Source organism: Megalops cyprinoides, chromosome 8 (genome assembly GCF_013368585.1).
Source record: "Megalops cyprinoides isolate fMegCyp1 chromosome 8, fMegCyp1.pri, whole genome shotgun sequence".
NCBI lineage: Eukaryota > Metazoa > Chordata > Actinopteri > Elopiformes > Megalopidae > Megalops > Megalops cyprinoides.
This window is the reverse complement of record NC_050590.1, coordinates 39,481,050-39,494,838: the sequence shown is the minus strand read 5'-3', so window position 1 is coordinate 39,494,838 and position 13,789 is coordinate 39,481,050. Positions and strand designations below refer to the sequence as shown.

At 42.4% G+C, this 13,789-nt stretch overlaps 1 protein-coding gene across 1 annotated transcript in view; it reads right to left on the bottom strand.

The window, feature by feature from the left end:
• LOC118781581 (AP-2 complex subunit alpha-2-like) overlaps positions 1 to 13,789 on the bottom strand; it is a 56,571-nt gene that overhangs the window by 33,821 nt on the left and 8,961 nt on the right. Inside the window, 2 exon segments of the mRNA XM_036534544.1 lie at positions 6,735 to 6,877; positions 8,337 to 8,405. Of these exon segments, the coding sequence (XP_036390437.1) occupies positions 6,735 to 6,877; positions 8,337 to 8,405 (212 nt within the window).

The following is a 13,789-nucleotide window of genomic DNA, read 5'->3' as shown; positions in this document are numbered from 1 at the left end:
GCGTTGCAGTATATTCGTATAGGACACGGATAAGTGTATCACTTTCATAATTGTTGATAGCTGTTTGTCAGCTGTAGTTGTAATTAACTTTGTGTTTGCAGTGACCAGTTTCGTTCTATTTTGGTGTTAATCATCGATTAGTATCACCTGTGCTCAGCTGTTACCAGCCGTTTGTGCTTTGTTTGATCAAGCTAATTAGCATCACAGGTATTTAGTTTAACCCAGAGGCTGCCAGTACGGCAGCCTCGCCGGCATTTCCTCACAGCAATTTTATCAGCGTTTTCCTGTCTCATCTCCTCACTCTCCTATCACCAGACCCTTTACTCATTACACCATGTGCCGCCTTCCTATCCTTGTCCACTCCTCCTCTCATTCCAGGAGATACAACTCCCGTAAACACAACCTGGCTAACTTGGTCTATCCTCCTCTGTCCTCCTCCGAGGTGCTCTCAGTGGTGGGTGGGCTATGAAATTGCCAGTCATCAGTTCAAAAGGCAGAATTCATCAAGGCCTATGGTGAGACCATGTCACTCCAGTTCCTGGCACTCACTGAGACCTGGATTTCCCCGGACAACACCGCCACCCCTGCTGCCCTGTCCTCCTGATACTACTACTTCTCACACTCCACGGGCCTCAGGCAGAGTAGGGGGCATGGTCCTGCTTATCTCCCCATCCTGGAAATACTCCCCCCTGCCCCTCCATACTCTCTCCATTAACTCCTTTGAATTCCATGCCATATCTGTATGCATCTGATCCTCTAAAGCTCACCATTGTTGTTCTTTACTGTCCTCCAGGTTCCCTCGGCCTCTTCGTTGACAAGCTCGACACTCTTCTGAGCTCCCTCCCTGATGACACCCCACTGACTCTACTGGGAGACTTCAATATTCAATCTGAGACCTCCTCGATGGCCAGCATAATCTCCCTCCTCCAGTCCTTCACCCTCAACCTCTTGCCATCACCTGCGACCCACAAGGCCAGCAACCAGCTAGACCTTGTGTTCACCAGAAGCTGTGCCACAACCTGCCTCACGGTGACTCCCCTCCATGTATCGGATGACTATTTTGTATCATTCTCCCTCACTCTCCCCTCCACCCTCAACCCCCCTACTGACCCCCCCACCTCCACTTTCAGGAGAAACTTCCACACTCTCTCCCACTCCACGTTCACTTCCACTGTTCTCTCTAACCACCCTCCCCTTCCCTCCTTCTCCAGCATGCTTGCTGAGTCTACTACATCAGTCTTTAACACATGTCCTTCTCAATCCTTAGATGCACTCTGCCCTACTGTCTCCAGGCCATCACAATTGTCACCCTCCTGTCCATAGCTGACTGACTCCCTCCGCTCAGACAGGACTGTGCTGCGAGCTGCAGAGAGGAAGTGGAGGAAATCCAGATCCTCTGTGGATCTGGCTACCTATCACTCTCTGCTAACAGCATTCAGAACTGCAACAACATCAGCTAAGTCGTCATTCTTCCAATGCAAAATTAACGCTAACATAACTAACCCATGAAAACTTTTTTCCACCTTCTCCACCCTCCTCTCCCCTCCTCCTCCTCCCTCCCCCTCTCTCCTCTCTGCCAATGATTTTAGGGTTCACTTTGAGGAAAAGGTGACCAGCATCCGGGACTCCCTCGCTCCCTAAACAACACCCTTGACCACCACAACCAACTGCATCAACCACCTGTCCTCTTTAATGCCGCTAAATGATTTGGATGTGCTTCAACTCATCTCAGACCACCATGCCACTACCTGCCTTCTGGACCCCATCCCCTCTGCTCCAATCTATATCCTATGAGACCACCCCATTTCTTTTTTCAATTATCAACACCTCACTAATCTCTAGTATTGTCCCCACAGAAATCAAGAAAGCTCTGGTTACTCCACTCCTGAAGAAACCATCCACTGATCCATCAGATGTTATGAACTACTGACCGGTATTTCTCTTCTCATTTCTATCCAAAACCCTGGAACGTACAGTACTTAACCAACTGTCCCCTTTTCTTCTCAGGAACAATCTCCTAGACCCCCACCGGTCAGGTTTCAGAGCTGGCCACTCAACAGAAACCACACTCCTGGCAGTGACAGAAGCTCTCTGTACCGCTAGAGCCTCCAACCTGTGATCCATCCTCATCCTCATTGATCTTTCTGCTTTTGACACAGTCAACCACCAAATGCTAATCTCAAAGCTGTCAGAGATGGGCATCTCTGGGACCGCCCTCTCTTGAATCAAGTCCTACCTGACTGCTAGATCCTCCCAGATCTACTGGAAAGGTTCCACCTCTGCACCCACCCCTCTCACTAAAAAAATCCCACAGGGTTCAGTACTGGGACCCCTACTTTTCTCAATTTGCATCAACTCATTTCGCTCAGTTATAAAATCACACAGTTTCTCCTATCACTGTTACACTGATGACATGCAACTCTTTTTCTCTTTCCCTCCCTCTACCACTCAGGTCAACGAAAGGATTTCCGCATTCCTGGCTGACATCTCCAAATGGATGACATCCATTTATCTGAAGCTGTACCTCAAGAAAACAGAACTACTCTTCATCCCAGCCAGCCCTTCCCCCTTGCAAGACCTCTCCATCACCGTCGATGGCACCACAATACCATCCTCTCGATCAGCAAAGAGCTTGGGCGTCATCCTCAACAGCAACCTAGACTTCAAGGAGTACATTGCTTGCACATCACGGGGCTGCCGATTCCTCCTTCACAACATCAGGAGGATTCATCCATTCCTGACAACATACACCACGCAGCTCCTTGTCCAGGCCACAGTGCTCTCTCTCCTGGACTACTGCAGCGCTCTCCTCGCAGGCCTCCCAGCCTGCAGTACCCAGCATATGCAGCTCATTCAGAATGCAGCTGCCTGACTAATCTTCAACCTCCCCAAATTCTCCCATGTTACTCCCCTGCTTAAATCCCTCCACTGGCTTCTTGTCACAGCCAGGATCAGATTCAAAAGGCTGACCCTCGCCTTCTCTGCAGTCAACAGGACAGCCCCTACCAATCTCCAAGACCTCATCCAGCCCTACATACCTGCAGGGCCCCTACACTCAGCAGCAACTGGACGTCTTGCTCCTCGCACTGACAGAGCGGGAGGTTCTCGCTCTGCAAGGCAACAACGTTTCTCCTACATCGCTCTCCAGTGGTGGAACGAACTCCCTGGCCCGCTACAGACAGCTCCATCACTCCAATTCTTCAGACGTAGTCTGAAGACACATCTCTTCAGACTCTACCTGGACTGACCTATCACACAATCGCCTCCTCCACCCTAACCACTCACTTCCCAACTCCTGTCTGCTGTCATCTTTCAGCTCCCCATCTGGACCAATGCTGTTGGCATTACTGTGTGTTTTTTGTGTTTTTGTTTTCTTGTTACCGCCTTTACTCAGGCACTCATTGTGCTGTTTTGACGTTTGATCTTGTTAGTTGGAAGCATGTAAGCCTTGCTGTTGTCAGGGACTTAGTCAGAATATCATAAAGGAAGCAGCCAACCTGTTTAATTAGCTAGTCTTCAACAATCATTCAGATAGCTAGTTAGCTAACAAGCTACCTATGTTTGTCAAATCTATCGCTAGATAGATAACGTTAGCTCCCCAGCCAGTTAGCATCGTTTATGCAATGCTGCGATTTTCATTTAATCATGCTGCACGTATAAGAAGATTTTTACAGATTTTTACTTATTTGTAGCACGTTTTTCCTAGGTAGTATAGCAGCACTTTATTGTCCCGGGGACTGTATTTGATATGTAACCTCAGATCAGATTAGCTCTGTCTCGCTACACTGACCTTGTGCTCAGCTTCAGCACTATCTGCATTGTATGACCTGTACACATCTTGCCCTTGTGCCTGTTCTTTGCCTACTATTTGCACTTTTTTACGTCGCTTTGGATAAAAGCGTCTGCTAAATGTAAATGTAAAATTTAAATGTAAATGTAAAATAACAAGCCTCTGGCCAAACAGTGTCTGCCTGTTGTTCAGTTAACGGAAGCAAGGTTCAAGGTCATGTGGGTGTGACTGCATTGAAAGTGACCAATCATAAGAGGGCCAGTGACTCCCTTGGTTTCCGCCCCCAAATTGTCAAAACTCAGGTCGATTCGTGCGAGCAGAGTTAACCCGCCAGAGCGCGTATGCCCTCCAGCGCTCGGCAAGCAGAAATTCTCTCACGCGTGGTGGCTGCTTTGTGCGCGAGAATGTTTTATATGCTCGCACCATGTTTCCCGCGCTCGCGAGAATGTTTTACACACTCGCTAGTATGTTTCCTGTGCTCGCGACTTTTGACATACATCTGATGCCATAGAAATCTGACGCCATACATGAACTCCATTGTGCTGTGCAAGAGCGCTTTTCTTCAACACAAAAAGTTGCATCGTGATGATGTAAGTGTGCTCGGGCCCGGAACGTTAAGCGCAATGTGAGTGCAGGCCATCGGGGGAGTGGGGAGGGGAAACAATCGTGCTCGGGCACGGTACAAAGCAACCAGCCTAGTGTGAGCACGCCCTTATTTTTATGCTATGTAGTGCATGTTACATTAGGCCTACATGGTTCGTTATGTTTTCAGTAGCGTTATTAAGCTTCTCATAGTTTTCAGTTAGCATTTGTTATATTTTTAACGTTAAATCGCTGTTTCCTCAAAGCTAAAATTAGCTAGAATTTTTCCAGTCTAGTGATTTAATCACACCGGTTTTAGTCTACACACTAAACGGCAAATCACACCAGTGTGACTGTACGCACGAAAGGGTTACGCCTCGTTTCCACAGTTTTGTTTGGTGTCCGTACTTCAGTATAATACATGCAATATTCCCTCTAGTTTTCAATGCAAGGAAAAGGAGATGGATCAAAATGTTACTCTCATTCATGTCAGTGTCATCATGGAATGAATGCAACGGTGAAGCAACCTCTATTTATATGTCAAATGAGCAGCAATATAATGGAAGGAAATCACATCGGTAGAATGGGAGGGAGATAAAGTTTTCATATCAAAGTGATAAAGATGATCTGTATGTCTTAAGATTATTGGTTAAAGCAGTGTTTATGTCGATGCAAAAGGTTGCCTGATTGCGCAAATTCTTTCTTCAAAATATGTTTAATGAACTCTCACTTTTATTTAACTTCGATCACTAGTCAAGCAGCTGAATTGAAGGAAATGGCCCGTTACCTAATTCGTTTTTCCAATGCCATTAACTTCCTGGCACACAGTGCATACGGTCTCTCCAAAATCCGCAGCAATAGTTAATTTTTTCAACGCACTCAAAGGCAAATTCTGGACCTTAAAAAATGGAAGGAGGAGTTTCGCAAACACATCGGAGATCACGGAGGTTCCCATAGGAATGAATGGACTTCTTGTTGACTCGCATACGTACACAGAACCATATGGAAACGAGGCATAAACTGAAAATTTGCACAAAGGTTGTAAATAAAAGGAAAAAAATAATCAAATGTGAGTAAGTACCTTTTATTTGTCGAGTATATAATTCAAAATGTAATAAGAAATAGGCCTTTCCATGTGGTCATTTTTATATAAACTATTTATTCATTGAATTTACAGGAAATGTGCTATATTGTGATATGTATCGTTATCGAGATATGAAATGACCTATATCGGGATATGAGATTTTTGTCATATCGCACAGCCCTAGGTAACGCTGTAAAATTAAAAAAGAAAAGCTGTAACCGATATAAGTCGCTTTGGATAAGAGCATCTGCTAAATGCCAATAACATAACAAAGTAACCACCACTAGCACTGTGAAAACTGGCATATTATTTAATATGGATCATAATTTTAAAAGTACAGTTAAAAGCAAGGCTCTGTCATCTTTTACCATCTCTGAAGTCTGTAAAGATTTGAAATCTATTTGATGTAAAAAAAAAAAAAATCTCCTGGTCCAGCTGAAATACTATCTTTACCACATAATAATAAAGGTTAACTTCAGGCGTACCACAGGGATAAATCATTAGCGCACTACTATTTATTATTTACATCAATAATATAAACAATGACATAGAGAATGCCTGAATGGACTTCTATGCCAACGAGAAACTTGTGTTTCTACTTCAAAAATTCTCTCAATGTTTTTACGATGCACACCTTTTCCTTTGATCACCTTCAACCTAGTTCTGACAAAACTATACAGGTATATATGCTATTTTACAATGGAACATCTGAAATTCATAATCATTATCACATTGTCTCCTTAAATGGTACACCATTAGCATTAGATCTTACATCAGATCAGGCAGTCAGAATGACAAACCCTTAAGATCACATGATAACAGACATTGACGTCATTCCCAGACTCTTTTTGAACCTATATGTTTTGTATTTTTGTATTTGGTATTCCTTGTACTGTGTTTTTACTGTGTTTTTGTAATTTCTGTGAGACTATTGCTAACTACGCGTGAGAACAATTGTTATTTGAACTAAACAGCCACTGACTTCACAAGCTAGTTAGACAGCCATTAGAGATGGCTAACTAGAGAGACAGATATATAAATAGATGAAGAGATGGATAATCTCTTACAGCTCCCCATATGCAGACTGGCAATTGGAAACCTCAGGTAATACAGTTGTTATCTTTGAGAAATTCAGATTGCAGGAAAAACATATTGATAAAAGCAGGCATAGAGATGAAGACTGACAAAGTCAAACACACACACCAGTCACACAAACACACACAGACACACACACACAAAGGCATATTGAGACTCGCATGTGCCACATCTTCCACTCACTATCTGCTTTTCGGTGTACTTGTTGGAGCTGAGCAAATTTACAGCCTCCATGTGGCCAAAGTCGATGTCATGTCCCAGCAGAAAGATGAACAGCAGTTTGCAGACATACTTCTTCTTACTGTAGCCATCCAAGGCCTTGTCTCCTACAACACAAATGGAGCCATTGGGAACAGCAGTCAGGAGGTGTACATATGCAGGGGGTAATATTAAACTAAAGCTAAAGCTACTGTAAGATAATTTATCTCATGTGCTTTACACTCAATGGTGCATCATTTTCAAAACATTGTTTTTATTTAATGTGGACTGATAGTAAGGATATGCTCAAAAAGTGCCCAAAAAGTTTTTTTGCAGAGATGGGATTCTAACGTTAAATAAATCTATGTACATTGATCTATGTACTTGAAACTTTGATTGTTCTCTTTGTATAGTTAGTAGTGTATTTTCCTCCTTGATGTCTGAAATTTTCTCTCTCTACCCTATAGCATAGCCATTTTAAGTATAAATACTTCAGGGAGGGCATAGTTTAGCAACTGTAGCAAAGAAGTGTTCAAATTGGAAATGGATGGAACATAATCTTAGCTAATGTGAGACATGTTCACTATGGTTGAACTATCAGCAACAGTAAACAACGTCATCATGTTAGGAGAAATATAATTTTTTGTTAGCATATTATATATTGTATATGAAGCTGGAGTGGACATTTCTACCACGGCAGGGGGGTGTCAAACTTTTCAAAACTGCTTGTAATTGCAGTTTGTTCTTGTAACACTTAATGGCACTGACAGGGCACACTATTTTCTCCACTCAAATGCTGCACTGAAAAAACTGCACTCCTGCAGCTTTTTTTGAAATGAGGGATTTTCCTGTTCAGATAAACATTAGAATACATTAGATACCACACACCACTGAGCGCTGGTCTGCCAGTGTCACCCACTGAATGCTCCCACAGACCCTGCAGGAGAATCCCAAGGAGATCATCTGCTGATGAGCCAAATTCCACTTCCTGCCTGAACTGCTGACTCATCGTCTTCACAATCTACATTGCTCTCTGCAGCTCCACTGACCTTTTCCCTAGTTCCCTTCCTCTCATGTATGGACAGGTGATTTTTTTATATTTGATCCTCTACACAGTCTCACTGCAATACACATTTTTATTAAAGGTCAATAATAAATATAATCACATGCAACTAATCTCATACAGAAGAAGAATTATTGATAATGGAACATGCAATAATGCAGAAAGTGAAAAGGCATTTAGATTTTTACATCCTGTATCTGGAATTTACCACCACAAGATCTAGCATGTGAAGTATGTTTCACTAGTTTACGTCAGTCAAAATGTCAGGAAGAAGACACTTTGGCTGTGATAGGCACTGCCTTCTAGTCCTAATAAGAAACCAAGAAAGTCAGCATTCAGCAGTCTACAGTCTCTAAGATTCTAAAGGACAAGGAGAGCATCACAAAGAGCTAAACCAAAAATAGTTTTCCTTTAAAAATGGTATAAAATACTGTATATCCAATGACATTTTTCCAGGTTTGAAGAACTTACAGGAGTGTAACGCATTTTCATTACAGAGCTGTAAAAACTAACTACTTTCTTACCTTTAAACTTGGAACGAATATTGGCCAGCTCTTTGTTTATCCTCTTGATCTCAGCCTCTTTGCTTTTACCTAAAAAAATACATTTAGATAGACAAATGCATTAATCAGGAATGGATTCCACATCACAATTGGGTTAGGTAGATTTCTTAAATTAAGCCAATGTAATTGAGATTAAACTGTATTTTTCTCTGTGACAACATTGGAGATTTCAGTTCAGGTAAAAGAAAAAATGTTTTTGGAAAATTGATACACTAAGCAAAAAAATGCATTTCCAGCCCAAAAATTTTGGGAGTAGCATGGCATGATGATCCGGAATGATAATCATGTCTAAGAAGCCCCAAGCTGGAAAAACAGTTTGAGACTCAGACATACTGCAACAATAAAAGATCAGCTGTACACAGAGACAACAAATCACACAGCCCAAAGATAGGTGAAGAACTGGGTGGTGCAGGCATGAGTGAATCTTCCAGACTGTCATCCGTATCCTAGTTGCTTCCTCACTGTCAAAACACACAACAAAGACAAAACTGCTTCTGTGTTCATGCTTGATCACTAAATTACCCTCAGTGACCAAGTAGACCAACCTTCATGATATAGACAAAAATAATATGTTAACATAACTGTACAAACACATTCCATTCGGATCTGATCTCTGGGGTAAGATCTCCTAACAGAGAATGCTGTGATTGTCAGTACCTGTGTTCCATGGTACAAAGCTAAAGGTCAGGACTAGTCATGCAGAAGTTTCCAGTTTGAGTCAAAGGTGTCTAACCTGAACCGCTTCAGTAAAACATCCAGCTGTATACCAGCTGTATAAATGGATGTATGTAACCAGAGGGCTATCAGAGGGCTTACGCTTATATTTACGCATTCTGGGTACCGGTCTTTAACCTGGCAGCTTTCTGGTTTCTTCCTCTGTCAAGAGCAAATCCCATCTTCAAGAAGAATCTTAAGTTAGATACCAAGCAAAATTACTGGTAAGATACTGTTAGACATCATCTGAACTACTCGCAATCAACTAAATGGGGATTTCCTGTTCGGTTTTCACTGGTGTGTTTGCACTGTAGACTCTGTATTTTTGTCTGAGTAACACCACTCTTCACAGAAAGTTAGCTGTGGCATAGCTGGGTGGACATAATCTGTGGACAGTGCAATAGGACAGTTGGACAGTTGCAGATTGACTATTTCAGGGTGGAAATGTTCTGGATAGCTTTATACGCTATGGTTGTCAGCTGGTTGAGTGATATGAAGAAATATCTTTGAAGGTCCAACTAACTGGCCTGAGGAATCCAGGAAGTGGATACTACATCTTTAGGAAACTAATCAGAGGTTACAAAGGCACAGATGGGGAATGCAAGTCTTTGAAGCAGCTAAGGAGAAACCATTAACTCTAGGCTGTAATCATAACTAACGGCGTGTATATTACATAGGGCAAAATCTTCAGAAATGGTTGTTTCCAAGCAATTACAATCCCAGTATAAAAGGGATCTGTGCTTCAGTTATGAGGGTAGGGGGACTGATATGAGCTGGATCACCCAGGAGGCCATATCTTCTTAGAAAGGGAACTTGATGGTTTTGGGGATTGACACAGTATACCATGTACATATGTAAGGTAATTTCATACAGTGTGTTGCTTGCCTGATGCCCATGTAGGAGGCACAGTGTGTGGACAAGCTCCTGGCCAGAACAGGGGGGGATCCAGCAGCCATAGTTCACACTGAAACTAATGACATGGATAAGGGTAGGTGTGATGTTCTGAAGGAGAAATTTGTTGTAGCTTAGTCTAGAAGCAAGATCTCCACAGACATCTTCTATAGAAATTCTACCAGTACTAGAGGGTGACACGGGAGTGGATTTTCACTCCTGTCCCAAATCACTCCCACAAAAATATTCCTGTCCCGTCCCGATCCCATGACAGAATAAAAAAAAACCTGTCCCGTCCCAATCCCGGAAGAATGACTCCTGTCCCATCCCATTCCTGTGTTGTGTTTTTTTAAGGGGACAACAGAACAACCAGGCCCAGTTCTAGATTTCCCCAATTGGGGGGGCAATCAGTTTTGGGTGGGCAATTTTTATTCACCAATGCGTAATTTTCTTTTTACAGCATATCACAAAGGGGTGGTAGTATCTCAGATAGGGAATTGAATGGTTTCTGGTTCAAATTCCGCTTCATGTTGCATTCTGCTGAGGGTGTTTGAACATGACTTGTCTGCCAATGTTTGTTGATGATAGGTCATCTGCTACAGCCAATCATTAAGATCATTAATGCTGTTTTTCTCAATTACTACAAGATATGGTTTCACCAGATCCAATTCTGTGCTCCATTTCTGCCGATTTATGTGCAGCGTTCAAATGGTAATGGCTAGATGCATGCTTTTGGAATCCCCTCTCTTTTTCTAATGCCGCTTTACAATTCTTGAACCCAGTCTTGGTGAAAACGATGTTTCTATTGTTCAACCCGGCAAATTTACGGCATGGGAAGCAAAAGCATGCATCTTAGCTTCACAGAATACTCCAACCATGGCCACGACCGATACCAACTTGGGTTAAAAGCAAGCCCTGGCTGTCTGACTAAACATTCCTTTCGGAAACAATTGAAGAATAGGCTGGGATGGTGAGCTATTGTTTAAGTCCCTGGGACTAGATTCAATAGAGGTACCGCAGACTCCCGTGTGTCGATGCGGAGTGGGCACGGAAAATACACTACTTGAACTCGGCACTTCATGCGAAGCCGTCGGACCCGGTGCCTTTGATTCGGGAGCAGCCACCGCTGCATTAACATAAAGATGTTTAATAGGAACCAGAGGATGGTTGGTCAACTGTAACTATGCAGGATATCAGAAGTCCTCCACGTAATTTAGCCAGGTAAGAAATGATATAAATCATATTTATAAATCTTCTGATCCAAGGTTGCGTTAGACTTTCTCGTTGTCGGTCATTTTGACGGACAAGGTTGTAAAAATTCTGTCACAATCTATTACCCGTCATTTTAAATTTCATTTTTAATGATAAGACATATTTAATAAAATGAATGAATGAAATTTAAATTCTAATTTTTTAATAATTAATATACAGAACAAGCTTATAGATTATGCATTTACAAGGGCATGGAGAGAAAAGATGAACAGAGACACCGACTATGCGGTAACTTTCAGGGCTGTGAGAAGAGGCTTTAAATTGGGGGTGCTGTAGTGGGAGGTGCATTTTTTGCGTGTCCAACCTAGGGGGTTGGGGGGTGGGGGGTTTAAGTTTAGCATTCGCGATGAATAGGCTATAGCAGAGAAGCACATATCCACATACGCACAATATTTTAACAGCACAAATACATTACATTATTTAATCCTCTGGCTCTGTGGCAGGGCACAGACATCGGGCGCGTAATTGGAATAAATGATTATGCTTGCGAAACACAGCAGATTGTCTGAAATTTGTGCGCTATTATGAAAGCTACAGCATGAGATTGTTTTTATTAACAAGGATGGCAATTTGAATAATTAAGTGGCAAGTAATCCCAAAGCTTAAATGTTTCACGTTATAGCTTTCTTGTACTAATTCAAATTACAAAATGGAACTAAATTTAGTTAAGTTTAGTTACTGAGAATAAACTTTTAGGTTAGGTTGAGTGCAATGAACAATAACGTTTAGAACACAGACCTCACAAAAGCTGTGATGTGTCATGAGCATTTAACGTAATTTAAATAAGATAAATGCCATCCTTGTTAATTAAACAATCTCACGTAGCTTTCGCAAGCACACAAATTTCAGACATCTGTGGTGCTTCGCGATCATAAAGAATAGAATAAACATTTATTCTAATTACACCATTGGTGTCGATTATTATGTGAATTATCTGTTTTATTGTTAATCAAGGAGGATAAAGGGAAACAGTTTGAAAGTAATGATAGATTTAAAGGTACTGTTCGGGCTTCCCCTGTTTCCAGCTCATCCGCCGCCACCGATTGTGATAGCTAGCTACACTATATGGACAAAAGTATTTGGCCACACCTGTTTTTCAGGGTTTGGGCTAGGCCCCTTATCTCCAATGAAGGGCAATCTTACTGCTTCAGCAAACCAAGACATTTTGGACAATGCTATGCTTTCAACTTTGTGGCAACAGTTTGGGGAAGGCCCTTTTCTATTCCAACATGACTGTGCCCCAGTGCACAAAGCAATGATTATAAAGACATGGTTTGATGAGTTCAGTGTGGAAGAACTTGACTGACCTGACCTCAACCCCACTGAGCACCTTTGGGATGAACTGGAACGGAAATTGCGAGCCAAGCCTTCTCGTCCAACATCAGTGCCTGACCTCATAAATGCTCTACAGAATGAATGGGCACAAATTCCCACAGAAACACTCCAAAATCTTGTGGAAAGCCTTCCAAGAACAGTGGAAGCTGTTATAGCTGCAAAAGGGGGTCCAACTCCATATTAAAGTACATGTATTTGAATACAATGTCATTACAGTCCCTGTTGGTGTAATGGTCAGGCGTCCGAATACTTTTGTCCATACAGTGTACCTTGAAGGATGCAACATTAGCCTACTAGCTAGATGACTAGGCTACGTGATGTCCGTTGACTATTTTCATAATTAATAATTATTCAGTATTGCTAACTATTTCTCAAAACATCCTCAAGCATTAAATTGTTAGGTAAATAACAGGGGAATTATTTAAAATGTTTTAAGAGGCTACATTTATTTTTTAGATCTGGCAGAGAGTTCTGTGATGTCTGCCTTTTCCAACAGGGGGTGCTGCAGCACCTGCAGCACCCCTACTTCCCACAGCCCTGCTAACTTTTCATGTCAACACCACACGAATAGGGATGGGTACCGAAACATACACTTGGCATTGGACTTGGTGATATGAGGCTTGCATGCAGCTGCTCGGCCATGGAAACCCATTCCATGAAGCTCCCGCTGCACAGTTATTGTGCTTACATTAATGCCAGTGGAAGTTCGGACCTCTTCAGCTATGTAATCAGCAGAGCGTTGGCGACTTTTACGCACCATGCACCTTAGCAGTCGTTGACCCCACTCTGTGATTTTACGTGGTCTTCCGCTTCGTGGCTGAGTTGCTGTTGTTCCTAAACGCTTCCACTTTCTAATGATATTACTTACAGTTGACTGTGGAATATCCAGCAGGGATGAAATTTCACAACCGTCTTATTGCAAAGGTGGCATCCTATCACAGTACCACTGCTCTTCATCCAAGCTGGCCCTTCCCCCCCTGCAAGACCTCTCCATCACCGTCGATGGCACCACAATACCATCCTCTCAGTCAGCAAAGATGGTATTAAGACTCTTAATTAAGTATTAAGATTCTTATTTGCTTGACGTTTATGGAAATTAGTGATAGTACCGCTAGCTTTCTTCATTCATGTGAACGTGTTCACATGCAACATGAGTGGCATTAGCCCGATCTCTATATAAGATTATGCACTGAGTGTCATTT